Source organism: Tetrao urogallus, assembly GCF_951394365.1.
Source record: "Tetrao urogallus genome assembly, chromosome: 24".
NCBI classification, from domain to species: domain Eukaryota; kingdom Metazoa; phylum Chordata; class Aves; order Galliformes; family Phasianidae; genus Tetrao; species Tetrao urogallus.
Genome location: NC_136837.1, coordinates 502300 through 524541, shown reverse-complemented (window position 1 = coordinate 524541; position 22242 = coordinate 502300). Strand labels below are relative to the sequence as shown.

The following is a 22242-nucleotide window of genomic DNA, read 5'->3' as shown; positions in this document are numbered from 1 at the left end:
TTCTCGTGCACTTATGGTGCGTTCTGCTATTTATGATGGCTTATCAACCAGCTCTTTCTAGAGCTGGTGCTGATTAAATGTATTAAATGTCTACACTGAAAGCTCTAGACGCTGTAAGAGTTAATTAGGTTTACAGGTATAAATGAAAATAAAAAAGAAGCCACTGCTAAGTAATTAGTTCTCCACCAGTCAGCAAATCAACTAAAAAGCAGCTTCTTCACTGCCTGCTGTTTCAGATTGAAAAAAACTATTTAGGAGGGAAAAAAAAATCTCTGTTTTCTTTTCTCTTCAGAATCTTCAAGACCCATTTATCAGCAAGTAACCAAAATTGTTTCTTGCTGGCAAGACACACGCTGCTTCTTCACCAGGAACCCATTGCTCCCTTTGCAAATCCCTTTACACCTTTCTTTTCGTCCAGGACAAGAGCTGCAGAGCTGGAACCGTGCTGAGCACAGCCTTCCCAGGAACTGCAGGGGAAGCTCAGCACAGAGGTTGGTGGCTGAACGAGGTGTTGTGCTGCTTCTGAGACGAGGCAGGGGGTGCAGCAGGGGGAGAGAGGGAAAAACTGCAGCTACAAGGCAGGCAGATGCTGAGTATGTAAAACCAAGGGGACAAATAGCTCAAAAGGGACGCGATATCCCTGCTTTTCCTGCCATAAAAATAAGGCATCACTGAAAATATTCAAGTGATATCGTACAGTTAAGCCTCATCAGAAATTTTTGGCTCTCATTCCACAGATCCTTCTTACTCCAGTAAATCTGCTGATATCACCAGGATTTCTCCGGAGAGGAATGGTGTGCAGCAGTGGGGCATTTATTGCAGGCCTTTCAAACCGTGAGATAAAGCAGTTGGCTTCCTCTTCCAGTGCATGAGGCCTCCTGCCACGCTTATTTATTTATTTAGCACTGGGCTTCAACTGAGAAGGGGAAGACTTTAATACTCCCATCTGATATCAAAGATGAAGGCAAGCTAAGAACATACCTGTAACAGGAATACAAGACTTCCTGTACACTTCCTGCCACAGGGAAATTAGTTTGCTACAGTGGTATAAAGCTCTTGAACCTAATCAAAGATAAAACTCTGTTAAAGAATTGTCTCCACGCAACAGAACATTTCAAAAGCTGTAAATAAACAATACAAAGCAGAACAAAACTCGCTGTGCACAGACTCCATTTTCTCACAAAAAGACAGCTTTTTATTTTGACAAAAAATAACAAGACATTTTCACACAAATATTGCAGTAAAAAAAAATATCCTTTCTCCTAGCTGTTTGCATTCAGTGAGACTCTGCCCTCTGCATGCGTTTGGCTGGGATTCCTTTGCCAACAAATGGTAAACCCCCTGCATGAAGCACTGCACCGAGAACCAGCAGAGCCATGGGCCTGAGCACAGACACACAGAGAAGGAAGAAGGAGTGGAGGACAAGAAGAAATCCTCGTGGCATTCAAAACCTTTGCTTTCAAATGGTGCAAAGAGATTTGGAAGGAAAAAAAACCTTGGGCTGACAGCAGTGTCGCTTCTTGGAGGAACTCCTGATCTGCAGAAAGGATGCAGCCGCTCTGCACAGAGCTCTGGGAGTCCTTTCACCTGATTCCTGCTACAGGCACCTGCTGCTGCTTGCGGATCTTGTTGAACAGCTCCATGTACTGAACCATTGTGTCCGCAGGGCTGTAGATGCTGTCATGTTTGGTGCCAAACACAGACGGGATGCCGGGAGTGTGGCTCCCCATGAAGCTCTGCATGAACTCCATCAGCAGGTTCCAGCAGTCGTTGGCTATCACACAAGGGCAGTATTCCACCTGGCAACAGAAACCACAGCCCTGAAGCTCACTGCAGGGCCATAACCACGCACAGGACAACGCACGTTCCTCTCTCTGCCTCACTGTTTTAAATATGAGATATGCATCAAGAGTTTGAAGGCAGCAAGCAGCCCCTCTGTGCTGTGGCTGCAGAAGGAGAACAGTGCTCTTCTCTTTGAGAATGTTGAGCATATAACAGCAGAAGGATGGACAAACATACGAACAGGACATGCAGGGAATATGCAAGCCACCTCTTCAAAAGAGAAGAAAAAGAAAGGGAAATTTACCCTGTAAGTTCGTTGGTCATATTAAATCCCCTGTACTGGAAAAGCAGTGATAAACTTAATTCCCACAAGTTGGTATATGAACAGCTTATGTGGCCATGACTTCTTTCAGGTGTGTAATGATAAAGCCTTGGGATTTAAGGACTTGCAGTTCCAGATCAGGGATTATGCCCTAAAGGACACCCTGAAAACAAACTACCAAACCAAAGCAAAAGCAACCAGACTGCCAAGAAAATCTGGTCCTAAACTCAAGCTTAGGGTAAAACAGGCTTCTCTTTAACCCCAGGTCAACAGCAGTGCTCACACTACTACTTTTGTGTTTATTCCTGTGAAGCCACTTCTTAATCCCATCCCTGCTAGCTAGGAACACCTGCCCGGGTAGATGCAGCGTCATTATTAATTATAGACCAGTTAATAGGATTTGTGTGTTTAGCAAGACATGAGCTCAGATTTTGAAAGATCTTCCAACACCTAATTCTCAGCTACCTTAAAGACTGCTAGGCACCAACACATCTACATGTCTGGAGCCCCACCTGCTCTGCTTTGCCCTTCCTGTACCAGCACAGCCCAGCTCCTTGCGTTAATCCAAGATGTTTCTGAGCTGCTGAGGCTTGTCCATAGCTTGAGTGCCTTGCACTCGCACCTGCAACCAGCCAACCACCTCCAGGACCATCCTGGGTCCTGCCACACAGGGTCCTGTGCACAGATACATCTCCCTCTACAGCATTCAAGGTTTGCTGCAGCCCAGCTTCCACCCCATCAGACACCTGACAGCAGCAGCCATGCTGTGACTGATGCTCTCAAGTCTCATCAACAGCCACAGCACTGAGCAGAGCATGGAAGCCATCTGATGAGAGGCTCTGAGCCCACACAGCACCCCACAGTGCAGCAATCCAGGCCAGCACACCTGGGGCAGCTCTGACGTCCACAGCACACAGCGCTCTGATGAGGAGTGAGCAGCTTTAGAGCCAAACCTGCGGCAGGAGGGCACCGTCTGGTGCTGCTCGGCCCAGCCACTGTCTGTACAAGGTCAGGAAAGAAAGCAAAACCCAAACCAGCATTAAATTAGCAGCGAAGTGTTCTACCCGCCTCAGTATGTTTATTAACCTGAAGTGCACTTCCAGCATTGTGCATCAGTATTTTAAGCAACTTTTTGGTTGGATGGCTTTCATCTATGGACATCTCAACAGCAGGCTTTTCTGTCGGCACAGCTGAGCCTTGCAGTACCTGAATTAAACCTTACTGTGAGGAGATGAATGCTCTGCCTGCTGCACACATGAATGCATCCAGTATAAACTGCCAGCGGCTAATAACACAACTGATACACGGAAGGAATGGGGACTCAAGGTTTCAAGCAGAGCCTCTAGCATGGGATTTCCCTACCTGTAGCTGGATTTCATACCCTTTGAAGGTGATTCTTACCTCCACAGATATCCCCCGGGCGCTGGGACCCATCGTAACGGTGCCCACCTTCACCAGGAAGTCGCAGTACTGGTAGCGCGTGCCCCGGCTCTCGATCTTGTTTGCCTTGGCGTTCTGGAAGAAGCCTTTCAGCTTCACCATGAGCGTATCGAAGTTGGCATCTGCGATGAGGCAGGGCCCGTTTTCAAAGAGAGCGAAACAGCTGAGGGGGTACTCAGAGTTGTGCATCACGTACATCAGCTTGCCCGTCTGCCCTGAAATAAAGAGTAACAGCGTTTGGGCTGCGATGCTGACAGCTCTGCACTCGTATGTGCTTCAAAGAAGGAAGCATCTGTTCTTGCTTTGTTCTCCTTGCTGCCTCAATCCTGATGTCCCTGTACCATTCACACACACACTGTTATCCAGCGGTTCAGTGAACAGACAGTATTTACTTCTTAACACTTAAAGAGGAAAGAAATCTTGCAAGCAGTTCCTCACCCATCAAATGGTCCACCCATCGTATCTTCCCAATTTGGAGAGAAGGATGCTGTGGGGGACGATGTCAAAGGCCTTACTGAAGTCTCGATGGAGGACATCAGTGGCTCTTCCCTTGTCCACTGCTGGGGTTGCACCACCATAAAACGCAACAAGGCAGGACCTGCCCTTGGGGAAGCCTGGCTGGTAATCCCATAGCACCTCCCTCTCTTTTATGGGGCTCATAATAGCTTCCAGGAGGATCAGCTCCATGATCTCTCCTAGCGTGGAGGTGAGGTGGACAGGGTGGCAGTCACCACAACTTGGTGACTATGTCAGCCAATTCCCTCAGCACTCCTGGATGCATCTCATTGCACCCATGGATGTAGGGTCATTCACAATCCTCAGACGGTCACAAACCTGACCTTTGCTTCCAGCAGGAGGGACATTGCTCCCCCAGCTCCCACCTTCTGACCCATCCACTCCAGGGCTGTGTGAAGAGCAGTAAAGACTGAGGCAAAAAGCTGTTGCATCCTTCAGCATTCTGCTTGTCTGTTGTTACCAGCCTGCCTGTGTTGCTTATGTGTACGGGGTCCATGCAGGTTTACTCATGGACTTTCCTTTTCTGGTTGAGAATCTTATAGAAGCCTTTCTTATTCTTCTTTGCACCCCTTGCCAAGTTCCAGTTAGGCCACAGTGCGGTTCTTTCTCATATTCAGAGGGAACTTCCTGAGTTCCAGCCTGTGCCCAGTGCCCCCCATCCTATCACTGGGTGCCAGAGCATGGCCCCATTATCTCGACACCCACCTACAATATTTGTACAGATTGCTAGGATCCCCCCTGCCTCCTCTGAACCTTCTCTTCCCCAGCCCCAGGGCTCTCAGCCTTTTTCCATCAGGAGATGCTCCAGGCTTCCCACCACCTCTGTGGGCTCCACAGCAGCTCCACGTCTGCCCTTTATTGGGGAGCCCAGGGCAGAGCAGAGGGAAGCAGCGCCTCCTCACCCCGCTGGCTGCGCGTGTGCCCCAAGGAACCACCAGGGCAGCCGATGGTTCGCCGCCAGGACCCCCAGGTCCTTCTCTGCAGAGCTCCTTTCCCATTCTGCTCCAGGAGGGGACGGCACCGCAGGCAGAAATCCCTCAGCGGCAGCGAGCCTCGGGCTCGGCAGAACGCACGGAGCGGCCCCGACGGCGGGCACAGCTCCTCTCCGCTCCGCTCCGCTCCCCGCCGCCCACCTTGGCTGCTGATGGCGGCGGCCGTGTGGTACGTCTCGCAGTCCACGCCGAACGCGCCGTGCTTCTCGGCGCCCAGCAGCTCCAGCTTCTTGCTCAGCAGCTCCACCGTCTGCTGCACGCTCTTCCCCTCCAACACGGGCACCTGCGTCACGCTGCGGGGCGACAAACGGCTCTAAACGGCCCGGGGACACGCGCGGAGCCCATCCCGAACCCCCGGCCCGCCCCCCGCGGCCCCTCACCAGGTGACCCCCATCGCTCCGGCCGTCCCCGCCCGGCACCGGAAGCGGCGGCGGAAGGATCGGGCGCGCGCACGCGCAGCGCGTGTCTGAGGACGCCATGCCGAAGGCGGCGCGCGGCGCGGAGCCGCTGCACGAGCAGATCCTGAGGGCCGCCGCCCCGCGAGTGCGGCAGCGCCGGGGCCGGGAGGCGGAGGGCGATGCGGAGGAGCGGGACGGAGGTTACGTGGGGCCGCGGCTGGCCCGGCGCATCCTGCGGGAGGCGCGGAGGCAGCAGGAGGAGCTGGAGGCCGAGCACGGCCCCGGGGCGCCCGCCCGACCGCCGCCGCAGCGCTGCGCGACCCCGGGCGGCTCCGGCTCGGAGGAGGACGAGGAGGACGAGGAATGGCCGAGCCTGCGGCGGGCGGCCGAGTGGGACGGGCGGAGCGGCGGCGGAGATGTGGAGGTGGACCCCGAGGACGAGAGGGCGCTGGAGGCGTTCATGAGCCGCGCTCCGCCGCTCAGGTGCGGGGCGGGGGGAGGAGGAGGGGGTGGGGGGGCGGACGGGGAGCCCCGGTTCCTCAGCACCGACTCGTCCCGGCTCCCAGGCGGACGCTGGCGGATGTAATCATGGAGAAGATCACGGAGAAGCAGACGGAGGTGCAGACGGCGCTGTCGGAGCTGTCGGGCCGCCCCATGCCTCAGCTCGACCCCCGCGTGCTGGAGGTGTACAGAGGCGTCCGAGAGGTGAGGGCACTGCGGGCCCCCGGCCCCACACACACCTTTGTGGCACCCCCACCCCCAGTGCAGCAATGGGGTCATCCCGCCCCAGGAGGGGCAGCGCTGCTGCTTCTCTCAGGGCTGCCGTGGAGCTCGTACTGATGGGGAGGACGCGTGTGGCACACAAGTGCTGCCCTGTGCTGAGCAGAGACTCAGCACAGCCCCTTTGCAGCGGAGCTGTGCAGGGAGCAGACGGCTTGCTTACAACCTTGAGACAAACCCCAGCCCCTCTGCTTTCACTGAAGGTGCTGTCCAAATACAGGAGTGGGAAACTCCCCAAAGCATTTAAAATCATTCCTGCCTTGTCCAACTGGGAGCAGATCCTCTACATCACAGAGCCTGAGACGTGGACGGCAGCGGCGATGTACCAGGCCACAAGGTGCGACCAGCACAGTGCACTCTGAGCTGTTGTTTTCTCTTTCTGTAATGGAATGAGATGTACAAAATACCATCATGTGTCCAACACCCTGCTCCTCCCTCCCCGTGCCTTGGAGCAGAGGGGATGCCCAGAGACAGAGGTTTCCTGCAGTCCCCTTCTCTCAGAACCTGGCTCTGGAGATGCAGAACACACACACCTCACTTCATGCTTTGCATTTCACAGGATATTTTCATCCAACCTGAAGGAGAGGATGGCCCAGAGGTTCTACAACCTGGTGCTGTTGCCACGGGTCAGAGATGATATTGCTGAGTACAAGCGCCTTAACTTCCACCTCTACATGGCTTTGAAGAAGGCTCTATTCAAGCCAGGAGCGTGGTTCAAAGGTAGGGGCTCCCTGTGGGGCTGCACTCCACCTGTGGGAGCCTGTTGCAGTGCACAGCAGCTCGGCAGGGCAGTGTGTTGCACAGCACTACTTCTGTACACTGCTCTCTTTGTGGCTGTGGGGGCTCAGTGTGGTGGAGGAAGGTGGAAGGATGTCCATGATGCAGAGGAGCTGTTATTTCCATGGGTTAAATGTGCCCTGAGAGAGCAAGGCTGAGCCTCACACCCTGCAGCTCTGCCTGCTGTGATGATGACCAGTGGTGCCCAACTCTTCTCCCCTCACAGGAATCCTCATCCCCCTGTGTGAATCAGGGACCTGCACGCTGCGGGAGGCCATCATCATCGGCAGCATCCTCACCAAGTGTTCCATTCCTGTCCTGCACTCCAGGTAACGCAGTGGGGCAAAGTCACTGTGGGAGAACAGTTTGCTTTCAGGGACACCAGATCTGTCCCTCAGCCCGTCCAGCAGCTCAGAGCAGGGAGAGCTTTTGCTCATCAGCTTTGCCCAGGGCTGAGGTTGGAGACTGTCCTTTTTGTGCTGGGTGTCCCCCTGCTGCTGCTGGCCCTGCCCTCACCCGCTGCTCCCTCTGTCCCCACAGTGCAGCCATGCTGAAGATCGCTGAGATGCCATACAACGGTGCCAACAGCATCTTCCTCCGGCTGCTCATTGACAAGAAGTACGCGCTGCCCTTCCGCGTGGTGGATGCCCTGGTCTTCCATTTCTTGGCCTTCCGCACAGACCAGCGCACCCTGCCCGTGCTGTGGCACCAGAGCTTCCTGGCTCTCGCCCAGCACTACAAGGAGGACCTGTCCTCAGAGCAGAAGGAGGCCCTGCTCGAGCTGCTCAAGTTCCACAGCCATCCGCAGATCTCAGCGGAGATCCGGAGGGAGCTGGTGAACTCCAAGACGCGGGATGTGGAGGGGCAGGAGCCTGCAGCCATGGAGTGAGGGGAGGAGGTGGGGAAACACCACGGCCTGGCCTGCTCCTGGGGGCTGCTGCACACTGCTGGGAGCAACGCCTCCAGGAGGTGTTTGGGAACATCCAGCCCTGGGATCCCTCTGCTCGTGGTGCTGTACGCAGAGGGCTGGGCTGCGCTCCCTGCATTGCTTGTTGCAAGGCAGCGCCATGCCCCTGGCACCCAAGAAAGAGTAGGGTTTGTCCTGCTCCTGTTCTGGAAAATAAAGCCCGAGCTGGGTCCTGCAGTCTGGAGTAGCTCTACTCTGTAGTTGCATCTCTACAGCTGCATACATGCATCATCCTGTCCTGTCCCCAGCAGGGGGCAGAGCAAAGCCACCAACGCTGGGCTCCTTGCAGGGCTGCACTGCAGGAGCTGTCCCGACTGCAAAAGGAGAGCGGGGGCTGCGCAACCCCCTTGTCTCCCTGCTGGCAGCAGGCACCTTCCCGACTGCTGTGCATTAAGTGGTCTGCGATGTTGGGCAAAAGGGCTGGGGGGTAAACATCTTCTTTCAGTGAGAAAGGTGGGGGCCAAGGCTGGGGCCCCCAGACTGTTCCCAGAGCCCACAGGAGCTCTACAGGAATGCTACAGGTGGTGCTTCCAGGTTTGCTGCCAGCACCTGACCTGTGCCAACCCAGAGATGCTGTGTACAGCCCCAGGCAGAGATGAGGGCAGAAGCTGCCCAGCAGCACTGGGAGCAGAAAGCCCTCTAAGAGCTTCTGTCCTTGCAAGGCTGGCAGCCTCTGATTGTTCCCCATCCCTCCCCACTCCCTGCAGTGCATCCTTTTGGAGATGTCTCGTGGCCTGGGCCTCCTTCCTGCCTGCTCCCATCTCAGCACATGCACCGCTGTGCTGGCAGCCCCTTCTGCACTGACCATTCCCAAACACTTCCCAGTTGCCCCAAGGACTTTGGCTTTCTGCTCCACAGAGATGGAGCAGCCCCAGCACCGCAGCACTGCTGTTCTTGGCCAGTGAGGCCACATGTGGCAAAGCCCACAAAGTGCCACCTCTGCTGGAAAACCCAGCAGGGACATCCCATAAGGCTGCACTTACATGGGTGCTTACCTGGACACTACAGGGCTTGCAGATGTCCAGCTTTGCTCCATCACAGCCCGTGAGGAAGATTGTGTGCAGCTCCGTGCAGTGCTGAGCACCACCTCCTCCCAGCTCCACTTCTCCCCTTCCCCAGCAGCCACACGGAGCAGAGCAGCACACAGCACCTGGGGCCACTCACACACCGCAGCACTTCTTTTTTTCTTGGCTTCCTGATTCATATTTCCTTTCTTTAAAAAACCCAAAAGCTGATAAGCAAGAGACACACCATGCTGCCAGCACACGCAATGCACTGCGCTCACCTTCCTGCAGCACAGCGCCTGTCTGTGCAGGGAACGCTTCAGCAGCACTGAACGGCTGCAAAGGGAAAGCCCTGACACCACTGTGCTCATTTAAAGTACTTTATTGCAACATTATACGGTACTTGACTCTCCCAGCAGCAGGACTCTTGCATGTGAACACCAAAAACAGATTACTCTTAAATTAAAACTCACTCATACATACATATATATAAAAATTTGTTTGTACAGACGCTCCTCGTGACACATCGGTGGTGGGAGAACAGCAGCCCCAGCTTTTTCCACCTGATAAAATTTGTTTCTGGTGGCACCCAGAGCAGATTTCCCCCAGGACAGCAGCCGCAGCTCTGTGTCCAGAGGGCAGCCCCAGCAGCACTGCCTCCCCCCCCGCAGCGGCTCTCTGGCTATTCCTGGTTAATACACGTCTACAATTTATTGATTGTCTCTTAGAAAAGCAGCATTATATAATGTTTTTTTTTTCTTTAAAAAAAAACAACACTTTTTTTTTTTTTTTTTGTAAAACTAACAGACAGGATCAACAAGAAAGACAACAAAATGCAATCACTGTTCAACTCAAGTGCGCAGTGAGTTTTCTACCCTGTGAGGACACAGCTCAGAGCCATATGGGTATTGATGCAGAACAGCCCCCCGGACACGATCTGAGATCCCTGGCTTGGAGGAGTGAAAATGCATTTCAGACTATAGCAGCACATTCAGTGATATTTTTTTTTTCCTTAAATCTAGCCTGACTTCTGAGCTACCTACAGCCAAACAGCTTTCAAGTGAGAGCTTCCCACTGCCCAGGGAGCAAAGGAAGGGGACAAAGGATAAAGGCACTTTAGGAAGGAGAAAAGACCGGCATCCAGTCCCCACCGCATGGAGCAGCAGCCTTCCTCCCCCCCCTTTCCATAGCACTTAACAATAAATTAAGCAGCCTCGGTGGGGCAGCAGAAAGCCAAGGCACTTTGCACGGGTTTGCGCTGCAGCATCGCGCTGCACCCACTGCTCTCCCCAGGAGTCCCCAGGATGAGGACTTCCCTGCGTCCATGCAAAAAAGGGAGCACTTCTCCCAAGCAAAGCCAAGAACCCGCAAATCCCAGACCTAATGGCAACAAGAAACAAGGCACACACATCCCTCCAAGCAGAAGCAGCCACACCGCCCCGGAGCCACAGCTATCCACACACAGCAGCCCAGACCCAGGGACCCACGAGCACAGTGCTTGGCGAGGGGATGACGGACATTTTGGTCGCGTAAGCCAACTGAGAGCTGGCTGTGCACGATTGGTGGCCCATGCAGGGCTGGAAGTCATTGCAGTAAACACACCTGAGCACAGCAGTCTGCCAGCCAGGGGACAAGGAAAGCAAACAGAAACGTTTTACCATTTCCTTTTGGATTCTGTTCCCCTCCTCAGCTCTTCTGCAACCCAGCCCCCCCGGAAGGGCCACCTCGCCCCCACCACCCCCAGCAGCCAGCGAGCAGAGTTCAAGCAGCACTGAGCACCACAGAGTCACCAGAGACCCCGGCGCCCTCCCCCTGCCACCCCCTTGGCGCTGGAGGTGGGGAGAAGGATGAGCACGGAGCTGCCCTCACACAGCCAGCAGGAAGAGCGAATCCCCACAGCAGGCTTCAGGTGGAGGGGCTCTCGGATGGACCGGGGGGACGCCGCAAACTCTGGGTGCCTGGGTCGGGTCCTGCTGTCGTGGGATGGGCAGCTCTCGGGCAGGGGCAGCCGGTCACAGGTTGATGTCCGTGACATCTGTGGGGGTGCTGGTGGGCTGGCTGGCCGGGTAAGCAGCAGTCTTGGCGGTGCTGTATTCCTGTTGGCTTTGGGATGCCTGCTTCAGGCTCTCGGCTAGGGCTGCCTCAATCTGCTCCTGACAAGCCTTCAGGCAGTCCTGTAGGAGAGGGGCGGGACAAGAGGCCTCAGTTCTGCTGTTCAGAGTTGAGGGCCTTAAAACAGCTCTGAGCGGCTGCTGGATTATACCTCCGGCCCCTGGGGCATCGAAGCACACAGAAGCCCTTTTCCTGTAGGAGACACCTCCAGCTTGCCTGTCGTTTAGATCCTTCCTGGAAGTCTCACACTCTGCTTATCCTCTTCCCACTGTACGCAGCAGTGAGCTCAGCAATGCAGCCAGCCACCCCCAACGAGCGCAGGGGCAGAGCACAACACCTCTGGGCTGGCCAGAGCCATCCCTCAGGACAGATACACACATGAGTGCAGGGACCCTCAGGCTCAGGGTCTCCTCAAGCTCTGCATCTTGTCGTGCCACTGCCCAAGTAGGACCAGGTCATCCCTGCTGGGAGCCCGGTGGCACGCACATCACTGCGGATCTGGAAGCCAAAACTCACACGTCCAGCCAGACCCAGCCGTGACCAGAGGAGGGAATTCCTCCGCCTCACCGCAGCAGTGCTGTGACCACCACGAGCTGCACTACGAAAGGGCACAGCCTGGCCCCTCTCCCACACGCTGTCACTCAGCGGCACGAGGCAGCATTTTGCACTCAGGGCCGCAGCCCAGCCGGCTACACAGGGCTGTGCGCTCGCGGGATATTGTCACACACCGAAATCTCTTACCAGGAATCCACCGCCGGTTCTTAGAAACTGTCAGAGGATGTGGCGAGCAGAAATAGCAACGCCCACCACCCCTGCCCTGCGCCGCTTCCAGTAAGAGCAGCCCAAAGGCGCTGCAGCCCGGAGCCGCTGGCGGGCGGAGGGGACAGCGCGGGGCACGGCGCAGCGAAACGGGGCTGCCCTCACCTCCCACCTGTCTGCAGATAGGAATGGAGGCAGAGGAGCCACCACCGGGCTTTCCATGGGTGATTTTGGGAGAGATGCTGACAGTTGGCTCAGCTGCGTGCAGCCCTTCACCTGACAGTGGAGCCGGGGGCTGTGGGGGCTGCCCCAATCTGCGTGCCCTGACTCCATGGGCAGCTGAGCTGCGGGCTCTGCAGGCTGAGGGTACAGCAGCAGAATGGTGCGGCTCTGAGTCACAGCCCAGGGACAGTGCACGGCCGTGTTCAGGGAGAACCACCAGCCCTGAGGTGAGATGGGAGGCTGGGGGCTTCCCCTGGGAGCCCTGTGGTGCTGCAGGCACATCCCCAGGGCTTCCTCCTGCTGCAGGAGCTGGGCAGAGGCTGGCCGTGCAGCACCCGAGCAGATTGGAAGGCAGCTGAGCTGCCCCTGACCGTTTTGGCTGCACTCCCTCTGTGGTGTCCTCCCTGCTTCCCACCTGTTCCCTCCACCAACTCCAGCCCACAGCCAGTTTCAGCCCCTGTCCCATTCACCGCAGCAGCTTGAAAGCAGCTGGCTGCACTGATTAACTCTTTAAAAAAGCTCCTGCAAACAAAAAAAAATATAAAAAGCTGCACGAATAAAGCAACACATCTTCCTGCCCCATCCCCTCTCTGCATGGACAAAGCCAGGTCACAGCCTCCCATCCGGCACAGGCACCAGTTCCAAGTCCCAGCACTGCTGTCAGGGGACTGAAACCAACCCCATGCCGGCTGCTGGCATTTGTGCTGGGGCAGAAGAAAAGATCAGAAAGGGCCCAGGCAGGATAAGGGCTCCCGATGGCTTCACAGCATCCAGAGTGACCAGCACATGGGGAGCCTGGTGACACCCCTTCCCCACTCAGAGGGCAGCAGAGGGGTGGGTAGATGCCCCCCACTGTCCGATGCCAACATCCCAAAATGCTGCATACCTCCAGCCTGGGTACCTGCAACCAGACACCATGGAGGCAAGCAGATGCCAAGCCCAGCTTTGCCCTGTGCCCCAGCCCACCTGGTCAACCCGATCTCAGCAACACCTGTCTGTGCAGGGAACAGACGCTCCCTTTTGTGCTGCTTTTCAAAGGCTCTGAGCTCATCTCCTCCACACAGATGGCACGTGGGGGCCAGGAGCCACCTGCAGCCATGGGCTGCACTGAGCACACTGCATCTAGAGATGCTCTCCGGTTGTCAGGCCTTCATCAAACCAGGGCCAGAATTATTACAGACAGCTTTCCCCCCCCCTCCATTCAAACCAAGCTGCAGAAAGGGGAAGAGCCTCCACCCAATCCCAAACCTCCAGCCAAACCTCCCCACCGCTGCCCAGCCGACACTCACCACCTCTGTGCCAGTGATGCCGGCCAGCAGCTCGGTGACTGCCTCCCCACCAAAGCCATTCACAGAGATGCTCAGGCCGTGCACTGCTGCACTGATGCTGCCCGTCGCAATCATGGAGGGGGGGTACATGGCAAAAGTGTAGTCTAAAACCAGGATGAGGACACATGAGAGAAAAAAGCTGTTAGCGAGGATGTGTGCAAACTCTTAAGTTCTTGGGACTGATTTCCATGGGAAACTAGTGAGGGCAGAGCAGTCTCCAGCTTAGCAGTGAGAAACAGGAGCAAAGCAATGGAAAACAGGTTGAGCATCACAACAGCAAGCTTCACCAAGCTATTTCCCTGGGCCTCCCTCACCAAAAGAAGTGTCAAAGGTGACCTTGCTCCAATGACAGAACAAGGCTGACCCAGGCTCACAATGAAGCTGCCTTTGCTCTGGACGCTCTCCAGCACACAGCCTCCCGCAGGCAGAATGATGGCACAGCTGTTCTGCTCCCACCATCTCCTGGGCACCCACTAAGAGCCCCCAGGATACTTCTGCTTCGTCAGGGAGACAAAGCTGCTGAGCAGCAAAGCACTCCGTATGAATGAAGTCAGGCACTCAAGGCCGCTCCCCTCCAGCTCTCCCCAGCAGAGCAGGCACCCACCTGTGGCACACAGGGCAACGAAGGTCTGTGCGTGCTTCTTCACCAGCTCCATCTTGTCCTTAGGAAGCGGGAGGTGATGGAGGATGTGAGCCAAGAAATCGTTTGCTATCACTGAGACAAGGTCCCACTTTAACTTCTCCAAGACCAGAATCTCCCAATCCTGTACAAAGACAGACAGACATTACTCAGCAGGGCTAAGTCCAGCAGAGACGCTCAACTCACAGGCAGTTACACCCAGAGTCTGGGGAAGGGCCAGTAAAGCAGCGCAGCCCTTTAGGCAGGGAGGAAGAGAGGGAACATCCCTGCCCTGTGCCTATGGCACAAATCCAGCCTTGTGGCGCTGCGAAGGTTGGAGCAACGATGAGAAGAGGAAGTGACAAATCCGGTTTCTTCTTCCCAAAGGTGCAACCAGATTAACCTTCTGCTTTGTAGACATTCCTCTGGGCATCCTTTGCTTTGCAATGCTGCTGCAACAGTAAGAAAAACAGAGCAGGCAGCAGCATACACATCACTCCTGTGTTCCTTCCCCACTCCTGAAAAGAGCCACCCAGGCTCCCAGGAGCAGCACAGGGTGGGGTAAACAGGGACCATCTGGTTGTCATGGCATGGGGAACACAGAGACCCTGCGGACGTGCAGGGGAAGGGAAGCACTGCAGCACCCGAGCAATGCCTCTGTGCTGGGGCTGGGAGGGCAGAGCTGAGCTGGGATTCCTATCAGGTATCTGCATTTCAGGGCCCGGTCCTGCCCGGCACGTATCTGTTCTTTGTCCAAATAGTCTAAGATTACAAGGTCAGTGCTGCCCGCAGAAGTGCCACAGGGCTGCCAGAATAGATGGATTTGAAGAAGTGAGATTTTTTCCTAAGAGCAGATATCCATTTTCTTTTCTCTCTTTTTTTCCCCCCTTAACTCACTTTCCTCTTAAGACAACAACACTGGTTTTGAGTTGCTTAAATGAACAGCACTGCTCAACCTGCTCCAAATCCCCTGCCAGGCCCAATGTGCTACTTGCTGCTTCACAGCTTGTGCTTCTCCAACCAGAAAGCAGTGCTTCGCTAGAACAGACTCGCTGCCTCCCATATGGACAGCCAGCCTGCCAGGCTTGCTGTATTTTTTAGCCAAATCCACAGAGTAAAAGCAAGAAGAAATGCAGCAATGAGACCCAGAGCCTCGGTACCACAGCACACAGCACACAGGCACCTGGTTCTGCAGGGAAAAAATCAGGCTTACATGGGAGATGGCCACAAGCTCAACTGAGCAACATGGCAAGATGACATGAGGGAAGAGTCGCAAGAGAGAACTGCCATGTGCTGTGTGGAAGCTGCTGTGCTCCATGCAGCTGGAGCCCAAGGCACGCAGTGCTGGCAGGAGGTGAGAGCCCAGCAGCTCCCCCCTGACTCCCTGCACAAGGGACAAGGCTGGAAGGGGGAAATGGACATCACTGCTCATCAACCAAGCCCCAAGCACAACGCTACGCCTGAAAAGGAAGCTCTTGAGAACGGAGGAGATGCCAGCCCAGCATCTGCCAGTATTCCAAACCCTAGTTCCTTGTGTGCTTTCTCGGAGCTGCAAGCCAGCTCTTGGCACGTGGCGTTGGTGTGGTGTGGCAGAAGGCCTGTCCCTGCTGGAACACACTCTGCCCTAAGGAGAAAATTCAAGGCACAGATTGGCTGTGAGACCTCACCTGGGGGCATGCTGGCTCCTGCCACACTGCGACTGGTCCAGCACAACAGCCTGTCCATCTGCAGTGCACAAAAGCAGCTCTCTTCCACCTAATAAAACAATTCAGCTTCTTGAAAACCTCGTTACAAGAGGCAGATCCCTAGCTGGCACTCACAGTGCGGGCTGATGGTGACAGGAGCTGAGGACTGCCACCAGCTCATGGGGAAAGCTGCCCTCCGGCCACACCAGCTCGCTCCTCCTTTCTCTCCTGCTCACCCCTGGGACTCCACACTCTCAGATCAGCAGGGCAGAATCTCTGAATCACTTTATCTGTGGAAGAAGCAGAACCAAAGGCTGCAAGAGATAGGCAGGCAGGTTTGTGACAGCAGCACCGCTCAGTGTAGCAAACATCCTTTTCCTGGCATTTTGTTCTGCACCTAAGTGAATCAGCCTCTGCCTGCCTAATGAAAGAGAGGAAGAAAGTGGAAAATGTTTCCTTTGTTTCTCCTGCCTGTGGAGTCCCACCTCCCTATGGAAGGGTTGCAAGCTGCCAGCATTGCTCAGAAAGCATCCCATCACTGGGAATACACCCAGCCCCTGCCCTGCAAGAGCTCCCCGCAGTTGGCCAGCATCTCTTGGGCTGGAAACCACACAACAGCTGGGTTTTCCCTACAAGCTTGCATCCTCCATCCTTTCCGGCTGCATCCCACAAAAGCAAAGGAAGGGAAGCAGCTAGCATCGTCCAGTGCCTTCTCTGCTCACTGCGGTCCTACTGCAGTGAAACGATCTCAAGCCCCTCATCAAGGGGGTTCTTAGTCACAAGCAATGTTCTGCAAGCTCCAACTGGTATCTAACAGTTACAGCAGCTTCTCTCCTCATTACGTAGTGACAGTCACCCTGTAAATCAAGCTCTGCCCCCAGCAACACCCACACACACGCCATGCCTACGAGGCTGTGTAAACACATCTGGCAATGCTGCACAGGGAGCAGAGCCCAGCTCCTCTGCAGCAGCCCTGCCTGCAAGAGAAAGGAAGTCGTGCTCGATTTTGTCACTCGGGTTGATAAGGTACCATTTTACACCAATGAGCCTCAATGAGACAGCAACAAAGCAGGAGCTGCTCTGGTATGCTCGCGAGCTGACTCAAAGGAAGGGTGGAAGAGCTGCTGCTGTGGCTGTCGGCAACCCACCCTCCCCAGCAGCTGAGACACAGCTACAGAAATGAGAGGCCACGACAGCCCACCTGCAAATAGGAAATCTGGGGCAAACGTTCGCTTCCATCCCCTGACCAACCAGTTCAAGACTGGATGCCAAGGGTAAAGGTGCCAACTTCAGAGGCAGAAAGTCACACCTATTCCACCCGTGCAACAAGCAGAAGGCAAACTACAGACAAGCATGCGTTCTGGAAGCTCAATGCTTATCACAACTGAACATCTCTTTCTGCTCAGCCGTTATTCCTTCCTCTCATTTTCACTCCTCATCACCTGGTGTCACTGCTGCTGCCCTCGCTGTATGCCTCACGGCCTGGTTCTGCTCACAGTCTGTGCCAGCTGATGCCTGGAATCTGAACAATTGATCTTAGATCAAAGAGCTCAGAGGCAAGCCAACAAATTAGGGGCAGATCAGGCAGATGCATGCAGGCCAAAGAATAAGGTGACCTACAAGTGGTCTCCCCAGCCCTTGAGCAGCTGAATGCCTTCTTGTAGAAGCCAGAAAAAAAAAAAGAAAAAAGAAAAAAAAAAACAAAAAAACAAAAACCCTGCACTTTATTAAAGGAAAAAAAAAAGGTAGGTTAGATAACGCCCTCAACGGAAATCCAACTTCCTCCAAATGGACAAGTCCCTCGTTGCAGCACTTCCTTCTCTCTAGAATAACTTCAGCTAGATTGTGTTTCAAGTGTGTCCATTCTGAGCTGCTGAGCTGGTGCCAAGCATCCCCGCAGGAGAAGGAAGCAAAGCTCACGGGAAAGCAGGCTGGCTTCCTCCCAAAGGCCAGGAGGGACTGGTGGGAGCTGAAACTGCAAAGATCCCAGCAGGCAGCTGCGTGCACCACTGCCCACATCTCGATGAAGAAGCTCCCCTTCCCCTCCCCACCGTTTTCCAGAGCAAGATTGTGAAAGAGAAGCAACATTACCACAGCGGAGGGAAACAGCAGCTCACCCTGGTTTTGTAATTGGGGCGTTAACTCTTGAAAGGTTTGTCTCCACTTTGAGACCTGGCAAGTATCTTCAGATGCTACCTCTGCTCCCTCTTTGCAGTGGAGAAAAGAGAACTGGAGCAGAATCTGCACCCAACGAGGTGAAGCATCTACCAAAAGTAAGCCTTGGGAAGCTGCTCTGGTCACACTGACCCTGGTGCACAGTGAGGAACGACACATGCCAGCTACTCAGCTGTGCCCCACTCTGCAGTGTCCCAGGATCCTGGTGGGAAAACTGCACAGGAAAAGCAGAACTCCAGCACAAAGACTTGCAGAAAAAAGCAAGCAACAGGTGGCTGGCAGGCAGCACTACTCTCCTCCATTTCCACTGCAACACGAGCAAGAGGAGGGAGAAAGGAAGATGAATGTTGTGGCATGGTTTAGCCACAGCTTCCTGCTGACAAACCTCTGGGGCGGGAGGGCGGCCTCCAAGCAAAGAGGCTTCAGCATTTCAGTGGAGGGCAAAAGAAAAAGTCTCTGGGATGGTGCTTCTGCATGCAAACACATCCATGCCCACTGCCCACCTGCACATCTCCTAGCTGTTCTCTGGAAGGAGCCTGTTAAAACAAAGCTTGAGATTTGATTGACAGAGAAAACCAGCACCAAAAAAGAGTCTTCAAATAAACAAGAATCTGCAGAAGATGTGGTATCTGCCATCCCTTTGTGGCCCAAGATCACTGCTGCAGAAACCATTAAGATCTGCTGTGATCACTGCCCCTGACCCGCAGGGGTAATGACAGTGGTAGGAAAAGGAGACAGAAACATGGGAGTTACTGACACTGTGCCAAGAGGAACCCTTCTGTTACAGGCTGGTATGTGATGGACTCCAATCCCGGGAAGATGCACGTGAAGAATCCACTGGCAGGTAAGAAGTTGCTCTCCAGGATGAAATCTTGCTGACAGTTGGACAAAACCATGGCATGGCTTTTATGGCAGCTCTAGCTCAGCATCCGAATCAGCAGTGAGCATGTGCATCCCCTCTGCATTTCTCACTGTTACTCAAGGCAATGATCAGTGTACAACCTGATCTAGCTGAGCACATCCCCGTTCACTGCAGGGGAGTTGGACTAGATGACCTTTAAAGATCCCTTCCAACACTAAGGATTCTATGATTCTACTTTCTTCATGACTGCTAAAGAAGGCAACAACACCCGCAAATAACTAAAGGGAGAGACGTATGGAGGGGAGGGGGTTTTCCCCAACCTTCACTGGCACTTGGAAAACCCACAGTCAGAGCAAAGCCCATTGCAGACCTGCCTTCTGATTCACACCTGAAAGTTCTGTCCCCACCTCGGGGACAAATCACGCTTAGATCACTTCACCCACCACCAGCCCAGAAAAACAGATATTTAATACAGCAATGACTAACCCTGAGAAACTCTCACAGATAAACCTCCGGGGATGTTTATTACTCGAATCGAGGTGGCCGTTTCCTCCTGAGAGCTTTGACCCAGCAGCACGGGAGGTCCCCAAATAAAGGGGTTCTCTGGTTCCATTCCCCATCAGCAAAACTGAATTCAGAGGTTAGGATCTTTTATCAGACCAGAAAACATTCTGCCTTTCAAAGCCTATGCAGCTAGTGCCCAAGTGTCTGATGGAATTAAGTAGAGCAGCCCTGCTTTAACTCAAGGCTTGAAGCAGGGCCTGGGCAGCAGCAAGCTCCCAGCACTGCCATCACCACAGCAGCACCGGCAGCCCGGACGGTGCAACCCAGCAAGCCAGCTCCGAGGTCATCCTGCTGCCACCCACTCCACTGGGTAACTCTGCACCTAAGGCTTCATTTCCCCAGCAGGGTGGAAATGTAGCTCCCACGCCATGCCCAGGAGCAGGGTGCACTGCAGCTGGAGCAGAGCACAGAGGCACACTCCAGCACCTGCCTGCTGCTCCACTGCAGTGCAGACGCAGCCTTTGTTCCCCAGAGCTCACTCAGGAGCACGTTCAGGAGCAAGCTCTGTGCTGGCAGCCAGCACGTAAGGCACAGGAAGTTTCTCTGTAATGTGGAGGTGACAACCCTGCTTTCCACAACAGGGAGAGAGGCTGTGCCAAGGAGAAAAGTCTCCACCTACAGACATCAAACCCACCAAGGCAAAGAGGTGAGACGGTTGGTTGGGGAACCAAGAGGAAGGTGGAGAAATGGGACAAAAAGCACAAGGAGACACAGGGGCAGGTATGCTGCCAAGCAGCAGCACGCAGGAGATAAAAGGGCTGGGGAGGGGCTGGAGAGCCCTTAGAGATAGGGGTGGTTACCAGGAGCTGCTGAGGCGTGATGGAATTGTCTGTGTAGATGCAGAGCTTCTCCACAGTAAGGGGCATGGTTTCCCGCAGCTTGGAAGCCAGCAGCATGCAGACTGCCCCCAGAAGTTGCAAGTGATTCTTCCGCACGGGGACGGACGACAGGTAGCGATCCACGTAATTCATGGCCAAAGGGAACACCTCCTCTTCACATTTCTGCTCCTCGCACACCTGAGAAAAACCAATTACCAAAAAAAAAAAAAAAAAAAAAAGAAAAGAGAGAAAAGGGAAAAAGAGAAAGAAAAAAAAAAGGAAATTTTAATCAGCACCGGACTCCCCAGATCCTGCCCCACCGCAACTTCAAAGGTTCTGGTCAGGATGGTGTTTCACACCTATCTGCAGAGCTATGGCAGCACCGCAGTGCAAAGGTGCAAATGAGCTACAGGTGTTAAGTCTACAGCTTCCACAATAGCAACAGATTCCACCAAAGCTGTATGCCTTCATTCATTTCTTCCTGCAGAACTTGAATGTGGTTAAAAAGAGCCCAAATGCTTCATTTGCAGCCTTGTAACTTCTGCTGGGGATGCCTGCTGACAGCTGAGCCGCCTCGGAGAGTTGGGACCATGGGGGAAACTCACACTGCCAGCAGCGCCCAGCTGGAGAGCCGCTTGTGCAGCATCCCCAGCCAGCCCCAAACCTCCCTCAGCCACACTGGCACCACCGCCACAAGCAGAACCCCAGGGCTCTCCATCCCAGTCCTTTGCTCTGATCAGTCAGCACCGCAGCACCAGTCACAGCCATACAGATATTGAAGTTTCTCCTCAGGCAGCACTGTGCTTCCCCAGCAGCGACCCTGCATGGGCTGCACGCAGTGCTGGGAGCAGTGCCAGGTGTCACCTACTTTTTGACAGCCTTCTGAGCTCCCCAGCAACAGGCTCCAAAGCAGCGTTTGTCTAACCTTCTCAGAAAGGGAATGGCACAAACAGGACAATGCTAATAGGAACAAGAACAAACACACTCGCTAAAAGCACCGTGCCCCATCGTTTCTTTCCGATGAAAAGCAGCGGGCTCGATCCGAAGTCATCTGCTTTTTGCAGAATGTTCTTTCTTTCCCTGCTTGCTGACGGCACGCTCCGACCGCCTCACCAAGAGCTCCCCGAGGCGTCCCCCTCTACAGCGCATCCTACAGAGCCGCATTCGTTTTTCATTTAGGGAAGGAAACGCTAGCGATATTATTTCCCCCTTTTAACGAGGCGTTCTCGGCCCCGCGCAGGACACGCGATCCTCCGCACCGCCATCGCCGCTCAGCCCCCCTCCCTGGGCGCTTTTTGGGGAGCACGGTGCGGTTGGGGCTCCCAGAACGTTATCGGGAGCGCATGGGGCGCACAGCTCGGGGCGATCGCTTCCAGCACAAGCGCTGCCCCTTCGCTCCCCCCCGTCCCCCACCCCGTACACCGGAGCCGCAGCAGGACGGACACAACGTCCCCGCCGCCCCCCGGGCCGCCCCGCACGCCGCATGAAGGACCGTGCAGGGAGCTGCCCTCCTCCCCGCCTCTCGCCGCCTCCTTCCCGCCGGCGCGGGGACTTGCGGGGAGGGACGACGGGTGCAAGAAAGCGCCGGTGCCAGGACCAGGAGCTGCGCGCGGAGGCGTAGAGGAGGCGCCGGCGGGGGCCGTACCTCCAGCATCCAGAACGCCAGCATTTTCCGCATGTAGGGCTTGATCTCGCGCTGCACGCATTGGAAATAGGAGACGCGGGGGCTGTAACGCTCCTCCTGGCTCAGCAGGTTCTGCAGCACCCGCCGGTCCCCCAGCAGCTGCGGGTCGCGCCCGGCGCGCGGTACTCGAGCCGCGGGTTCCACGCACAGCAGCTCCATGGGCGCGGGCGGGCAACGCCGGCTCCGCTGCTGCGGCCGCGAGACGCCGGGAGCGGGCGGCGCGCCGGGAGGCGGGGCCTCGGCTCGGCGGGGCGGGGCCTCGGCGCTCGCAGCCAATCGGCGGGCAGCTTCGGCGTAACGCGCCGAAAGCCGGAGGTGGCCACGCCCCCCCAAGTGGCGGGGCTCTGGGCGCACGGCGGGCTGGCAGCACGTGGGGCGGCCGCGGGAGCCGCTGCCATGTTGGGGGGAGGCGGGGAGCAGCCGCCCCCGCGTCTGT

The 22242-nt window shown here is 55.3% G+C and overlaps 3 protein-coding genes across 3 annotated transcripts; 1 reads left to right on the top strand and 2 right to left on the bottom strand.

The window, feature by feature from the left end:
* Positions 1 to 1583: 1583 nt before the first annotated feature.
* On the bottom strand, positions 1584 to 3742 carry MED20 (mediator complex subunit 20; the record flags this gene model as incomplete). The annotated part of the gene is made up of 2 exons (XM_079546247.1): positions 1584 to 1799; positions 3506 to 3742. The coding sequence occupies 2 exons, from the start codon at positions 3740 to 3742 to the stop codon at positions 1584 to 1586; spliced, it is 453 nt and encodes a 150-aa protein (XP_079402373.1).
* Positions 3743 to 5529: 1787 nt separating this feature from the next.
* BYSL (bystin like) lies at positions 5530 to 7896 on the top strand (the record flags this gene model as incomplete). The annotated part of the gene is made up of 6 exons (XM_079546567.1): positions 5530 to 5933; positions 6017 to 6155; positions 6434 to 6567; positions 6790 to 6950; positions 7234 to 7336; positions 7548 to 7896. 6 exons carry the CDS (start codon positions 5530 to 5532, stop codon positions 7894 to 7896), a joined length of 1290 nt encoding a protein of 429 aa, XP_079402693.1.
* Positions 7897 to 10990: 3094 nt separating this feature from the next.
* CCND3 (cyclin D3) lies at positions 10991 to 21965 on the bottom strand (the record flags this gene model as incomplete). Its single annotated transcript, XM_079546562.1, has 5 exons — positions 10991 to 11152; positions 13361 to 13503; positions 14004 to 14163; positions 20105 to 20320; positions 21768 to 21965. The coding sequence occupies 5 exons, from the start codon at positions 21963 to 21965 to the stop codon at positions 10991 to 10993; spliced, it is 879 nt and encodes a 292-aa protein (XP_079402688.1).
* Between the last annotated feature and the right edge of the window lie 277 nt (positions 21966 to 22242).